The sequence below is a fragment of the Melanerpes formicivorus genome, unplaced genomic scaffold (genome assembly GCF_026170545.1).
Source record: "Melanerpes formicivorus ecotype bairdi unplaced genomic scaffold, bMelFor1.0.p_v2 SCAF_25, whole genome shotgun sequence".
In the NCBI taxonomy this organism is placed as follows: Eukaryota; Metazoa; Chordata; class Aves; order Piciformes; family Picidae; genus Melanerpes; species Melanerpes formicivorus.
Genome location: NW_027142377.1, coordinates 11731416 through 11745641, shown reverse-complemented (window position 1 = coordinate 11745641; position 14226 = coordinate 11731416). Strand labels below are relative to the sequence as shown.

General features: G+C 43.1%; 1 protein-coding gene across 3 annotated transcripts in view; it reads right to left on the bottom strand.

The window, feature by feature from the left end:
* The window catches only part of EIPR1 (EARP complex and GARP complex interacting protein 1), a 53940-nt gene that overhangs the window by 23742 nt on the left and 15972 nt on the right, over nucleotides 1-14226 (bottom strand). For all 3 annotated transcript variants that reach the window (XM_068153368.1, XM_068153369.1, XM_068153370.1), the window contains exon 4: nucleotides 2648-2804. In XM_068153368.1, coding sequence (XP_068009469.1) covers nucleotides 2648-2804 — 157 coding nt within the window. The remainder of the gene's footprint in view (nucleotides 1-2647; nucleotides 2805-14226) is intronic.

Below are 14226 nucleotides of genomic sequence, written 5' to 3'. Positions count from 1 at the left end.
TCATCACTGATATTTGTGTTTACTTCATTGCAGCTGCAATTAAACATGTTCAGAGTGAGAAAAAACAACTGAGATTCTTGCTTTGGGGGCCCAATTAATTTCTGCATTGCAAAGGTGTGTATGTGCATGTAAACACAATAAAGGCAGTCTGAATGTTAGGAGTTCACAATCTAACAGAAAGCATGGTGGGGAATTTATTACAAGAAAGCAAGATACACGACTCACTGACTTTCAGTAGGAGCTCCTAAATATCTATTTTGTAAGAACAATACAATTCATGATTTAAAGTGATGACCAACAGGCAAACACCTCCAAGGTGTGGGAACTCACTGGTTTGTGCAACAAAGGATTGGAACTGGTGGAATGTAGCCATGGAAGACCTGCTTCTACCTTATCTCTTCAGCTTGCTCTAGAACAAGATCCTCTAACCCATCTGTGCTTGTCAGAGATAACATATATACACCTTTTATCTCTGCCAGACAAGGTATTTCAAGTCTTTGCATATATATATATATACACACACACACACACACAGAGTGGAGATTAAATGTTAGTAGGTGTTTCTGAGCACTAGTACTGAGAAGTCAAATGACAAGGAACAGAAAATTCACATTAACCTGCTACAAGCTATATTAGAGGGAAAAAAAATTGCTTTCTGGCATTCACATAAGTTCATATCCTGACACAAGCAGTGATACGGCCCCTACTCCTCCTCCAGTGATCTGGCTACCACAGAGCTCTGGCGTAGGGAGCAGGAGCACCTCTCCTCTGAAGACAAGCTGAGAGAGTTGGGGTTATTTGGTCTGGAGAAGATATGAGTCCAGGGAGACTTTACAGCAGTGCCTGAAGGGTGTGGGGATTGAAGAAAACGAATTAATCACTTTTGAGCCTGAAACAGACCTATACACAGGCCTGCAAGGACGCTGGAGAAGGACTTTTTTGCAAAGACCTGTAGTGACAGGAGGAGGGGTAAAGCAAGCAAGAAATTCTTCACCATGAGGGTGGAAAGACTGTAACAGGTAGTCCAGAGAAGTTGTGGATGCATCCTCCTTGGAAGCGTTCAAGGCCAAGCTCGAGAAGTCTTTAAGCAATATGGTCTAGTAGGTGTCTCTGCCCAGGGCAGGGAGGTTGGAACTCGATGATCTGTAAGGGCCCTTCGACTCAAACAATTCTATCATTCTATGACATTAACTATCAAAAAAAATTCCATGATGAAAGATAATTAATCTGAGAATTAGAAAGCATCCCTACAAAAATGAGTAGCAAAGAATTAGGATATTATCATGAAAACAACAGAACATCTAGGAAGTCGAGACTCTTAGCAAAAGCAGTCTAGACAACATAGATTTGAACACACCAATGCCCAATCTTGTCCAACAGCCACCTAACAAATATCACCTTCTGTTTACTACTTCTGGGTTTAACTTTGCAGTTAATCTCCAAGGCTCAAACTAGAAATCAGCAGCCAGAAGGAGATGCCTAAGACTTACAGTACAATGTAGGACATCATTAAAACTCAAGTGAATTAGCTACCACTTCTGAAGTCTCATGTTTTCTTTGTCTACTGAAGTAGCCAATGAATAAAGCTTTTCCTACAGCCAGGTTTGACAAGGAACAGAGACTGGTTTTCAGTAATGTTGCCTTTTGATAGGATGTAAAATTGCTTCTTCTAGAATACATTTCAATATAATGACATCATGATGGTTACCTTAAAGAGCAGGTGTCTGCAAACAGAAGCCAAGGAGGGCCCCTTCCACTCCTTTGCACCACACAGCAACATCAACACTGCTGCTGCATCGCCCTTAGTCGGTTTCAGTTGAGGCTTGTCAGACTTCACTTACAAAAACTTGCTGTGCTATCCCCACCTTTTCTTCATTCTGACAACTGTCAAAGGGACTGTGCAGCTCACACACTCACCTTCTACTCTATACCTTTTCCTAACAGGCAGACATTGCTGGCCCTACAGCAGACCATACTCTTACGATTTCAGCTTTTCCTGCCAAGGGTCAGGGGGTCCCCACAGTGACACTGCAGTCAGAACACAGACTGGACACACTAACATTTCTGTCATACACACACACAAAGCACAGCACTTGCAAATACACAATAAACAAATTTGACTTTCATTTAGATAGCAGAAGGGAAAGGAATACCCCCTGCAGTACTGCAGCTCTCCTTGTCTTTTCTCAGGCAACAGAAAGGAGCAGTTAAACAGGAATCATCCAACAAATTCTTATCCTTAATGAACAGTACATTACTTGCACTTCTACCACGTCAGTTGAGCAAAGGCTGAAAAGCAAACACCAAAGCACAACATCAAATTTGTATTCCAGAAAAAGCCTGAAATGTTAAGTATCACACTACTGTGCAACAAAGGTTTTGGATGGGGGCAGGTGAGGAGAAGCACATGACACCACTACACAGGCTGTTACTCCATATGTGTTTGCAGGACTGTAAGAAATGTTTTTAATAGATGAAACATGTGGGACTAAAACTCCAATTTGCATATTTTCTTCTGGCTTTTTGTTGTTGTTGCTGTCCAAGGTGGAAGAGTGTTAAAGTGTACAGCATAGCTTCTACAATATAGATCTGCACAAGACTAGCAGCACAAGCTTATTCTGTGAGTATAAAATATGCAGAATCCTACCAGGCCATATTGCCATGGGCTGTGTTGTCAAGGTGACAGAGTAGCTCCAGGGTTTGAGCATTGCTTGATGAATCATCAGGGGATTCATGACTGCCTGATTCCAATTCCTTCGGCATCCTCCAAACAGCAGCACATGTCATGACTTTACTGTCTGAAGCTAAGCAAGAGAGAATAATGTCAGCAGATCATCGTACGGGAGACGGATTTTGTACACAGCGCATCGACATCTACACAGATCCACAAGCAACACACATCTGCTGTTAACTATCTCTTAAAACATTACACCAAAATGCATTCAAAGAATGCAGATCTCAAGCTCACAGTCCAGTTGCTGCCACACATAATTAGCACACATGGAAGGTGCTTATCCCTGTTTCAAGGCAAAACTCAGTGCTCATGAAACATAACTGGGGGTGACAAGCTTTCCAAGCTTCGTTCCTCATATGATGTTAATGAGGATGACCCACCAATTACATTGCTTTATTCCCTGAGAATAAGGATTTACACTAAGCACCACTGCAAAACACCTAGCCCTATCCTCTTGTAGCCCACCCTTTAGACATTGTTAAGATCCTCTCTCAGTCTGCTCTTCTCCAGGCTAAACAGTTCCAGGTCTCTCAGCCACTCCTCATCAGCATCTTTGCGGCCCTCTGTTGCAGTATGGGTGCAGGTGTTCAATCACCCTAGAGCACTGCTTCCTGGCCAAGACATCTCTTATGTTACACAGCAAAGTTCTATACTCCATCAGAAGGCACAGGTGTCACATCTTAATTGGTTATTTTCTCGTGGCACGGGTGTAATTAAAGCATACAATAGGTCAAAAGAACAAAACTGTATTCTAACATCCAACCAAACTGGGCCATGTTTCTCTCTTCAGTTATAAGATGTTTACATTCTTTAAGTCAGAAACCAAACATAGCTGTTCCAAAGCTATCAGAAAACAACCCTTCTCCTACAGCCCTCCATTAACATTTTCCTTTGAAGGGTTCTCTTCAGTTGGATCTATGGAATTATGTTTTGCCCTTTACTATCAATAAAGAGAAAACTTAATTTTAGAATGAACAGTTCAGTAAACTTCCCTTATGGTCTCAAGTTGCACTAGGGGTGCTTTAGACTGGATATTACAAGAAACTTCTTGACTGAAAGCATTCTCAAAGACTGGAACAGCCTTCCCAGCTAGGTGGTTGAATCTTCATCCCTGGAGATGTTTCATAGCAGTAGAGATGTAGTGCTGAAGGATGTGGTCTAGCATCAGACTCCATAGAGGTAGATAATGGTTGGACTCGATGATCTTAAAGTCTTTTCCAATTAAAACTTCAAATAAAAACACCATCCCAAAGAGAAACTCACACACATGTAGCAAAATAATTACCATGCATGATGACCAACCCAGCCACAGAATGATGAGAAAGTATGATGGTCAGTGCACACCTGGCATTGCCCGTCACCCAGTACGGCAATTTGGAGAGGTGCAGGTGGGGAGAAGACCAGGGCAGCAATGTGTATACTCTGGTGGGCCTAGCCACTGGTCCAGGTTTCACAGAAGATAAATAGGGCAGTGTCATCCACTGCAGCAGGAACAGAAACCAGCCACAGCTATCTCAAGCAAAAGCTGAGGACCAACTACTTGCTGTAGGATGTGTTAAATGAAAAGCCCAGAGGACAAGCAGCAATGAACAATGTGCTTTCTCTGACATCATTTACATGCCACTCTTCCACAGTTCTTTCCCCAAGTACATCACATCTTAGTGTAGAGAGCCTTATTACAGAGCCATAAGCAGACACAAGCAGTGTCAGCTTCCACCAGTGGAAAGGACAGCAGGAGCAACTACGAGGTGTGTGTTTTCAAAACGAAGGAAGCCAACTCTGGAAAGGGTCTTCTTAGGCTACAATTACATTAACAGGAGGAAAAAGGTAGTGGTTGTAAAGGTCAATCTGAACATTGCATATGCAAACCCAGCACCAAACAGCAGAGAATAGGACAAAAAGCAATTGATATGTAGGAAGTAAAGGCAAGATACAAGATTTCAGATGTATTAAAAACATAGACAAACAAAATAAAACCCACAGGTGCTTAGGTCAAACCAGCAAGGGAAGAGAGTCACTTCTGCAAGGAGGAAAGGGAGGCAAGAAGAAGAGTTTAACTGCAAGCACAGAACTCAGGACACACAAGCAGAGGGTATCTGATAGACTGTACTAAATTAGAAACCATGATGCACACAGCCTATACCAGTTGAATGCAGTATCAGAAGCCCATACCTCTTGAGGTAATGGATAATCTTCTATTAACACTTAATTTAACCAATTGCCATCCACACTACACAGCTATTTCCAAACCATTTGAGGAAAACCCTTCACTCTAAATCTGTGTGCTACTGAATGAAGAGGAGGAAGCAGAAGCAGATGTCCACGGGATTTTTTGTTTGGTTTGGGTTGTTTGGGGTTGTTTTGCCCTTTTTTTGCAAAGAGCAAGTCAAGGCACAGCATGCGGCACACATTGCATAAATCATAAATCACAGACTCATGGAATCAGTTTGGTTGGAAAAGATCTTGAAGATTATCAGGTCCAACCATTATCTAACTCTACCAGGGCTGGTGCTAAAATCACATCCCTCAGCACATCCTCTCTGAGACACCTCCAGCAGTGGGGATTCAACCACCTCCCAGGAGAGCCTATTTCAGTCTTCAGGAAGCCTTTCAGTCAAGAAGTCTCTTCTCATATGCAACCTAAACCTCCCCTGGTGCAACCTGAGGCCACTTGTTCTCATCCTATCACTTGTTACTAGGGAGAAGATGCCAACACCCACCTCACCACCACCTCTTTTCAGGGAGCTGTGGGGACCCAGATGATCTCCCCTTAGCCTCCTTTTCTCCAGACTAAACAAGCCCAGTTCCCTCAGCCACTCCTGAGCTGTTGTCCAGACCATACACCAGCTTCATTGCTCAAACACCTCATTATCTTTCTTGTAGTGAGAGCCCCAGAACTGAACACAGTACTCAACCTAAACTGAATGTGCAAACAGTAGTCCATAGGGCGAGATCTATCAAGTGTTTCACCTTGATAGTGTATACATGACAGAACATTAAAGAACAGCACAGAGAAAGTTTGGGTAGATTTTAATCACTGAGAGGTCAGTACTGTGCATCCAGAGTGTGGGCTGTTCCACCATTACCAACACCTAAGAGAAGCACAGAAGTATCTCATGAAAAACAAACCACACATTTCTCAAGCCACCTTCCCTCTCAGCAGAGCACCACATGGCTTGAGATGGCCTTGAAATGTCATTTTTAATTCCTGAAATTCTGATTGTGTTCCTAGACATACTTCTTCCTTTAAAAAGGCTTAGTTTCTTGGACAACCAGATTTTAACACAGAAAATCCTGAAACAACTACCACAAGCACTGGTCTGAAGACTGAGGGAAACTGAGGACTGAAATAACCACCTAAATAAGTAAGAAAAACCCCAAACCTGAATCTTCCCCTGACTCAGCCTCCTGTAACACTTGGGGGTTCTGACAATTGTCAAGAGCACTAATGCAATGAATCTGCTTGAATTTTCAACGTGTGCAGCACTCTTACCTGAACTTTACATTTGTTTTCATCTTATTAGCACAGAAGCTGCTACAGAGCAGGATTGAAATGTACCTTGATACTCCAGGCAGAAGAGATTTGACTGAGCAGTTAGAACAAGTTTATCAGAGCTCTGCATCTTGCAGACTTATCTGTGGCAGTTCTTGGAGCCCAGCATGCAGTGCCCTCTCTGGAAAGCTGCTCGGCTGCTCTGATGATAGGATGTCCAGCAGGAGCCATTTGCTCCTCCAGAAAGCAAGAGAAGCTTATCTTTTAGAAATGTACCTTGACCACAGCAGATTTGTGTATTAGTGGTTGCTACTATGGAGCATGTTAAGCAATGATGATATTTTTATCATTAAAATAAATATTAATTGCTCTACATCTTCCCTATGTGCATGGATCTCTGAAAGAGTTCTAAAAGGAAGGGCACCTGACAAACCTACCAGGCATCTCAACAGCACTGCAGTCATTCGCTCTTTCAAGCAGTGGCATTAGTTATTGCCTTCTGACCTTGCTTACAGGAATAGATACCTTTTAATACCTACATTAGATATTAACAGAAACATTAATAGCAATATGAATCAACATTAAGAAAGGCTCAGTAACATAGTTGCTTCTTCTTTTCACTATAAATAGGCAAATTCTACTGCCTGCTAAAGACTACATTGATTACATTTTGGTAGTAAGTGTTTCTTCCTATGCTACTGTTGCACACATGTAAAATCACCTGCTGCTTATAAAATAAGCTTAGACAAAAGCTGTTACAGGAAAGGACTATTTGCAAAGGCAGGTAGTAACAGGACAAGGGATAATAGTTTTAAACTAGAGAAGGGTAGATTTAGATTAGGCATTAAGAAATCTTTACTAAGAGGATGGTGGAACACTGGACCAGGTTGCCTAGGGAGGTGGTGGAGGCCCAATCCCTGGAGGCATTCAAGGTCAGGCTTGATGGAGCTCCGAACATCCTGATCTAGTTGGGGATGCCCCTGCTTACTACTGGGGAGTTGGACTATGTGACCTCTAGAGATCCCTTCCAACCCAGTGCATTCTATGAGTCTCTTGTAACACAGATATAATGCTAAAAGGGTCTGAAGTATGGGTTGCTACAGAATTCTATGCCATGCCATGCCAGTCTCACTTAACTGGGAGCAGTGGTAAAGGATAACATTCACTATGCATCAGAAAGAGCAAACACTAAAAGCTGTAACACACCAAACTCCTCAACCCTCAGCCCATTGGGCTCCTCTTTCAGTTAGGTTTGAAGATGCTCATAGAACATGACAGACTCCAGCTGTTGAATGACTGCCCACCACAAGCTGTATGTGTGTCACAAATCCTCATATGCTCATTTTAAACCTTGGGTCAATTTTGGAATTGGATGCATGACTAAAACCTTGATCCAGACTTGATCCAGAGCACTATTAGTTTCTCCTTGCATTTTTTCTGTACCTATCTACAGTTCTGACACTTCATTAATTCCCAGATGTGTGAAACCAAAATGGAATTGCCACAGCCTCCCGTAGAAGTAATTTTAGATACAGCTGGCCTTAAGGAAGGTTTACTTTTCCCTTACACAAAGATAACATTTTCTCCCCGATAAAAGAGAGGGCAAACACTAACACTGAGTGAAGCACACATATTTGTGGAGTCACCCATACAGCCTTATTTCCCAAGTGAGCATACTAAAACTCAACATTCCAGTATTACCAAGTAATTTCACTACCACTTCTGTAGTGCCAATGCTTACCTAGAATATCTACAGGCACAGAGAACAATCCAGGTTTTCTCTTCTTTTACTCTCTTCATATCCCCCTACTGCACACACATACACCTAACATCCCTCATATTATTTCTTCAGAGCATGAGACCAATATGAATGCACCATTTAAATGACAATGCCAGTCACTCCACAGAAGCCAGACACCATGTATTTTGCTAGGATTTCTATTTGAGTCACATTTACATGCCTTCCTTAAAGCTGTTTACATCCTTTGAAAGCTCTTTTCCTTCCCCAAATCATACTGAAACTGCAATTTGTGTGTCACAGCACCAATGCAGAAGGTTAAGCTAGTTCCTGTTGAAGTCATATCATTGAGTGTATTAAAAAGAAGTTATTTGGTTAAACTAAACATTACTGAACCTTTGAGAAGATGTCAGTTCTAGTTTTGTGGAGAACAAGTGAAAGTTTTGCAGAAACTTTCCTGCATCCCTGAAATACTCTTCACATAAAGTGATTCAGGAGTGAAACAAGGAACTTCTGAATCTGTCACATTTGCTGCTGCACACAAGAGCAATGCCTTGTTCTGATTTATCACACATCTTCTGTGAGCATTTGGGTAAATGGAGATAAGGATGGAGCCAGATGCACTGTTCCATCTGCAACCCACCTGTTAAACACTGCCCGGGTTCATCGATGCCATCTTTGGGCAGAGGACACCATTTGCTGGAGCGACCATACACAGCTTCATCTCCCTGGCTCTCTTGAAATAACTCAGGTTTGCCAACAATCTAACCAGAATTCAGGGAAGGAGCAACTAAGCTCACATTTTGACAGCACTGTTAGGAAGCAACTACACATGATGGTGGCAGCAATGAAGGTGCAGTAACCAGCCATGGGAAAAACAGTGGTGAGTTCAGCTGAAGCCTGAGAGAAAGAGAATGCAGCTACAGAGCACGAGGCTCTCTTTAGTTGCCTACTTTACAAGTCGAACAAGTGAGAAAAGTCTCTGCATGCAGAGTGTGCAATTTACAAAGGGTCACAACTTGGTCAAATCAATACCAATTTTCACTGCAGCACTCAGAAGGACTTCTCAATGAGGGCTATTTCCATTACAATTTTCAGCTTGCCACTACCAACTGTTCCAACACAGAAAAAACCTAAAAGTTATAGACAGGTGAAGCATCCAGTTTATCCTCTTCCAAACACCACTGCCCTTGGAGAATTGCTTCAACTTGAAGTAACACCCTCCCAGGAAGAAAGAAACCTGGAAAAAAAATCTGCTCCCCAAATGTAAGCATCACAGTATGTTAGGAACACACAGGCAAGGTTAATCACACCTACCTGTTACTCCTTAACAGAGTTATGTCACAGGTAACAGGTCAACCCATTGTTCTGTTGCTGGCACACAGTAGCCAGCAGACATTCCTTAACTACACAATCTTTTAACAATTACAACTACAGTAGATGCAAATGTGGACACAAAGCCACAGATTTCTGCTTCGGGGTGCAATACCTTTGCAGGTTCAGGTGGATTCTGACCACAGCTACACAGGCCCACGTAAGCCAACATTCCACCCTTCATTCTTCTGGCACACTTAATGAATAGAACCTACCACACCACCAGAGTGTGCTCTGCCACAGAGAACAACTGCAGCCTTGACCTGGCAGAAGCTCGAAGCAGTCACCCGAAGCAGCCTGGATCCAGCCCTACTCAGTCCTCCCTAACGACATCATTTCACAAAGCATTTTATTCTGAGTTCAAATATATTGGAAGAGGTTGCCCAGAGAGCTTGTGGATGCCCCCTTCACAGAAGTGTTCAAGACCAGGTTGGACAGGGCCTTGAGCAGCCTGGTCTTGAGGAAGGTGTCCCTGCCCATGGCCAGGGGTTTGGAACTAGGTAATTTTTAAGACCCTTCCAAGCCAAACCATTCTATCATTCCTTATGGTCGTTAACTATACACATACATAAATCACCCTTGATTGTTTTGTCTTCTCCCAAAAGTCAAGCTGGTTATTGCTGGCCTCCTGTTCTCTTTTTGAGTGATTTCAAACCACATTATTTATGTTAGCAATTCAGGATTTTAAAACCAATTTTCTGTAATCAATAGCTACACACATCAGATGGCAGTGTCTACAGGAAAGATGCTTTCATTTCACTTTCTGCTGTCATTCTGCTTGATTCCCCTGTGTTTAACCTTGAAGCCCAGATGACAATGCTTCCAACATCACTGCCTGCAGACATCCACACTGAAGCTGGAGGAGCTGAAGCATCACTGCCTGACAGGGTTTTGCTCTTTGATCAGCTTAGGTGGTGCAAAGCCAGCTGGCTGCAGTTATTCTGTTGCCCAGGGAACAAGTGAAGTGTATACTTCCTAAATCTGCACAGGAGGCCCTTATGCAGCATTGCCACAGCAGCTCTTACTGTGCAAGGCTGAAGTGGTGAAGCTGCTATAGCTACAGCCCAGCTGGTGCCCATTAATGCTCTCAGTGTGACAGGAACAAGCAGCTAATATTCAGAAGCCTCCTTCTTCCAACTGACAAAACAGAGTTATCACTCTTCCTTACTCCTGTAAACATCCTTCCCCTAGCTTTAATAAAATGATTAATTTGGGGGGTTCATTCTCCAAGTGTGCAGCTTTTTTTAAGGAATAACCTTGTAGGCTTTCTAGTCAATTGACAAGATAAACCATACTCTGGGTTCAACAACAAGCCCTTCACAGACCACAGAGGAGGGGTGGTGGGGAGGCAGAGAAATGCCACAGCATTATTTTCTCTTGGTTAGGAAATGCATCCTTTGTGCTAAAAGCCCATGTAGCCTTTCAGTTTGCATCTTTCTGAAACACATGGGATAAGACATCTATAGAAATAAATCTGTGCTCCTCCCCTCTACTCTGCCCTGGTGAGGCCATACCTGGAGTATTGTGTCCAGTTCTGCGCTGCCCAGTTTGAGACAGACAGGGAACTACTGGAGAAAGTCCAACAGAGGACTACAATGATGATGAGAGGATTGGAGCATCGCTCTTCAGTGGAAAGGCTGAGAGGATCTGGGGCTGTTTAGCCTGGAGAAGAGAAGACTGAGAGGGGATCCTCTCCATGCTGATCAATATCTAAAGGGTGTAGGTCAAGAGGAGGCAGCTGGGCTCTTGTCAGTGATCCCCAGTGACAGGACAAGGGGAAATGGGTACAAACTGCAACACAGGTTTCACTTAAAAATAAGGAAGGTGAGGGTGAAAGAGTACAGGACCAGACAGCCCGGAGAGGCTGTGGAGCCTCCTTCTCTAGAGACTTTCAAAACCTACCTGGATATGTTCCTGCTCTAGGAGAACTGGATGACATGATCTCTGGAGATCCCTTCCTACACCACCATTCTGCCATGAGTTGTAGGCAGTTTCTTTTTCATCACTTAAATGTGCTGCAGCCACTGCCACTTTTCTTTGGGTGCACCACTGCAGAATCTGTACCTGCACTAGCAAGGAGGTTGCACGGGATGATCTCCAGAGGTCTCTTCCAACCCTCCACCATTCTGTGAAGAGCTGCACAGCAGCACAGATAGGTATGTATTTCTTCTGACACTTCACATGACCAGATCTCCTAAGTCATGCTTTGTATCTTATTTGATACCTCTCTAGGTATTTCAGGTGTTTAGTAGGAAAGCATAGAGAAACCAACCCTAACTCCATACTTTTGTCTATGATAATTCTCCTGCTTCTGTCACCACCAGCACACCATAACAGCAGTAGAAACCAGTCAAAAAAGCAAGGTTATCAGCAGCTGGATAAAAAAAGCATTGTGAGCTGTTACCCTGTGCTGAGTGGAGCTGCACAACACTCCAATAAAAGTTAATGAACCATATTTACATGTTGGCTCCCCCCATCACTAAGGCTGGTGAAGCTGAACACCATTAGCAACACGGGCACTTTTGCACAAAGAAGGACAAAGGCATGGCCTGGAGGCACTCATACCAACCACAAAGCCATGGCAGGTGTCAATTAAGCAGGGTTAGATGACAGCAATGAACTAAGTGTCCCACTTGATGTTCTAATAGGTATTAAAATGCTTAATACCTATTACTACTTAGCAGGTTAATGGGAACTGCAAAGGACTTATCCCCCCACTGAATCAGGCACCTTACCAGGCAGTTGTATTTTCAAGGGTCTATCTAAACACCCTTTAATACTCCCATTCTACTCCATAGTAATTCCAAAGACAATATGATGATTTGAGAGTTCAGGGAAGTCTACTTCAAACATGAACATCCAATATGAACAGTTTGTATACAGGGTAGTGAACCTATCTTAAAATCAACCTAGGGGACCCTGGGATTGAAGAGAACGTACTTTGGCCTGGTCAGGGGTCAGCTCTGAAGAATCCCATGGAAGACAGTCCTGGGAGTAAGGGGATTGAGGAGAACAAATTGATTTTCAAGGTTTACATCCACCTAAATTCAAGAGCAGTCCATCCAGAGAGCAGGAAGTGGAAGAGAAATAGCAGGAGGCTCACAGGGGTGAACAAGGAGTATGTGGCTAAATTCAGACCTAAAAAGAAAATGTACAAGAAATGGAAGAAGCAACTGGTGACTTGGAAGGAGTTTAGGAAAAAATACCCTGCCACATAAGAATGTGGTAAGGAAACCAAATCTCAGCTGGAGTTGAATGAGGCAAGAGATGAAAGTAACACTTCTACAGATATAGCTTCTACAGATATAGCAGCAGCAGAAGACAGACAGGAGAAAATGTGCACCCACTTCTGAATGGGGCAGGAGGCTTGATGACAGAGAACACAGTGAAGTCCAAAGTAGTTACTGTTTTCTATGCCCCAGTTTTCACTATCCTCAGGATTCTGTAATCACAGGCCCCCCAAGACAAGACAAGCCCAAGTCTAGAGCAATAAAGATTCACCCTCCACAGAGGAGCATCAAGTTAGGAACAATCAAACAAATGGGACCTGTGTGGATACATCCACAAGAGCTGAAGAAGCTACCCTATGTAATTAGGAGGCTACTTTCAATTGCCTTTGAAAGGTCATGGTGATGGGGAGAGGTTCCTGAGGACTTTAAGAAAGTAAAGGTCAATCCTACCTTGAAGATGGTTAAGAAGATGCATCTAATGAGCCTTCCTAGGAAGGTGAGAGATTAGGTGAACATGACAAATATTTCCAAGCATAGAGGGAGTGTTCAGTACAAATTCAGGAAGAGCACACCATGCCTGAAGAACACAACTGCATTCTGCTTGGTAAACATGGGGAGAGTAGTTGCTGTTGGTCATCTTTACTTCAGCAAGACTGGTGGCAGCAATTGGAACATCCTGATAATGGTTGTCAAATAAAGATGAAATCCTAAATCAAGGGATAACAAGTCTCTGCTTCAAGTTAATTATACTATATATGCCCCTCTACTTCTTACACTTTCCCTATGCCTCTTCTCTTACACACTGGCTGAGACACTGCTGAGCTTGACTCCTACAGCAGTCTTACACAGAACAGCTTCTAGTCCATGTCTGCCAACACTGATTTGGCATCAGGAGAATCATTGCTATTGGAAAGACCTCTATGATCACAGAATCCAGCCATTATCTAACTCTACCAAGTCTGGTGCTAAACCATGTCTCTCAGCACCACAGGTTGAGAACACAGTCCAACAGGTATCTATGCACAGAGGCTTTCAAACTCATACAGCAATTAACATTCACCACTTCTACAGCGATTTTCCATCCTATGGATCAGGCAGTCAGTCATGATGCTTCAATTAAGGTTTTAGCTGAGCTGCACAGGGAAGTTGTGAACATCTCATCCCTGGAAGTGTTTAAGACCAGGCTGGATGAGGCTTTGAGAACCTGGTCTAATAGAAGAATTCCCTGTCCACAGCAGGAGGGTTAACTGAACTTGTAAATCAAGGATACAAATCACATGTGACAACTACAACTCCCAGAAAACCAACAGGTCCAATTTACAGAGGAACACCAAGCACATTTGGTTTTATTCTTCAAACTACAGGAATAAACTCTCTTCTGTATATCCCACCACTACCATTGCCAAGAGTACTGGGGGATATTTAGGGGGATGCATCCAACTTCCCTCCCCCTTTTAATGACAGTAGCATCTCACATAGTTGTGCCAATGAGTCCTCTGCATGGAGTGTTTTCACTACAGCTAAGGAAAGGGAAACCAATGAAGTCAGTGTCACCTGCTGTCTTCAATACCAAGCAGCTGAAAGCATCACCAGCAGCATTCTTTCCAATCCCCTCACTGATGAATTTTCACTGCAGGAAAGTTGTGGGGGATTTTTA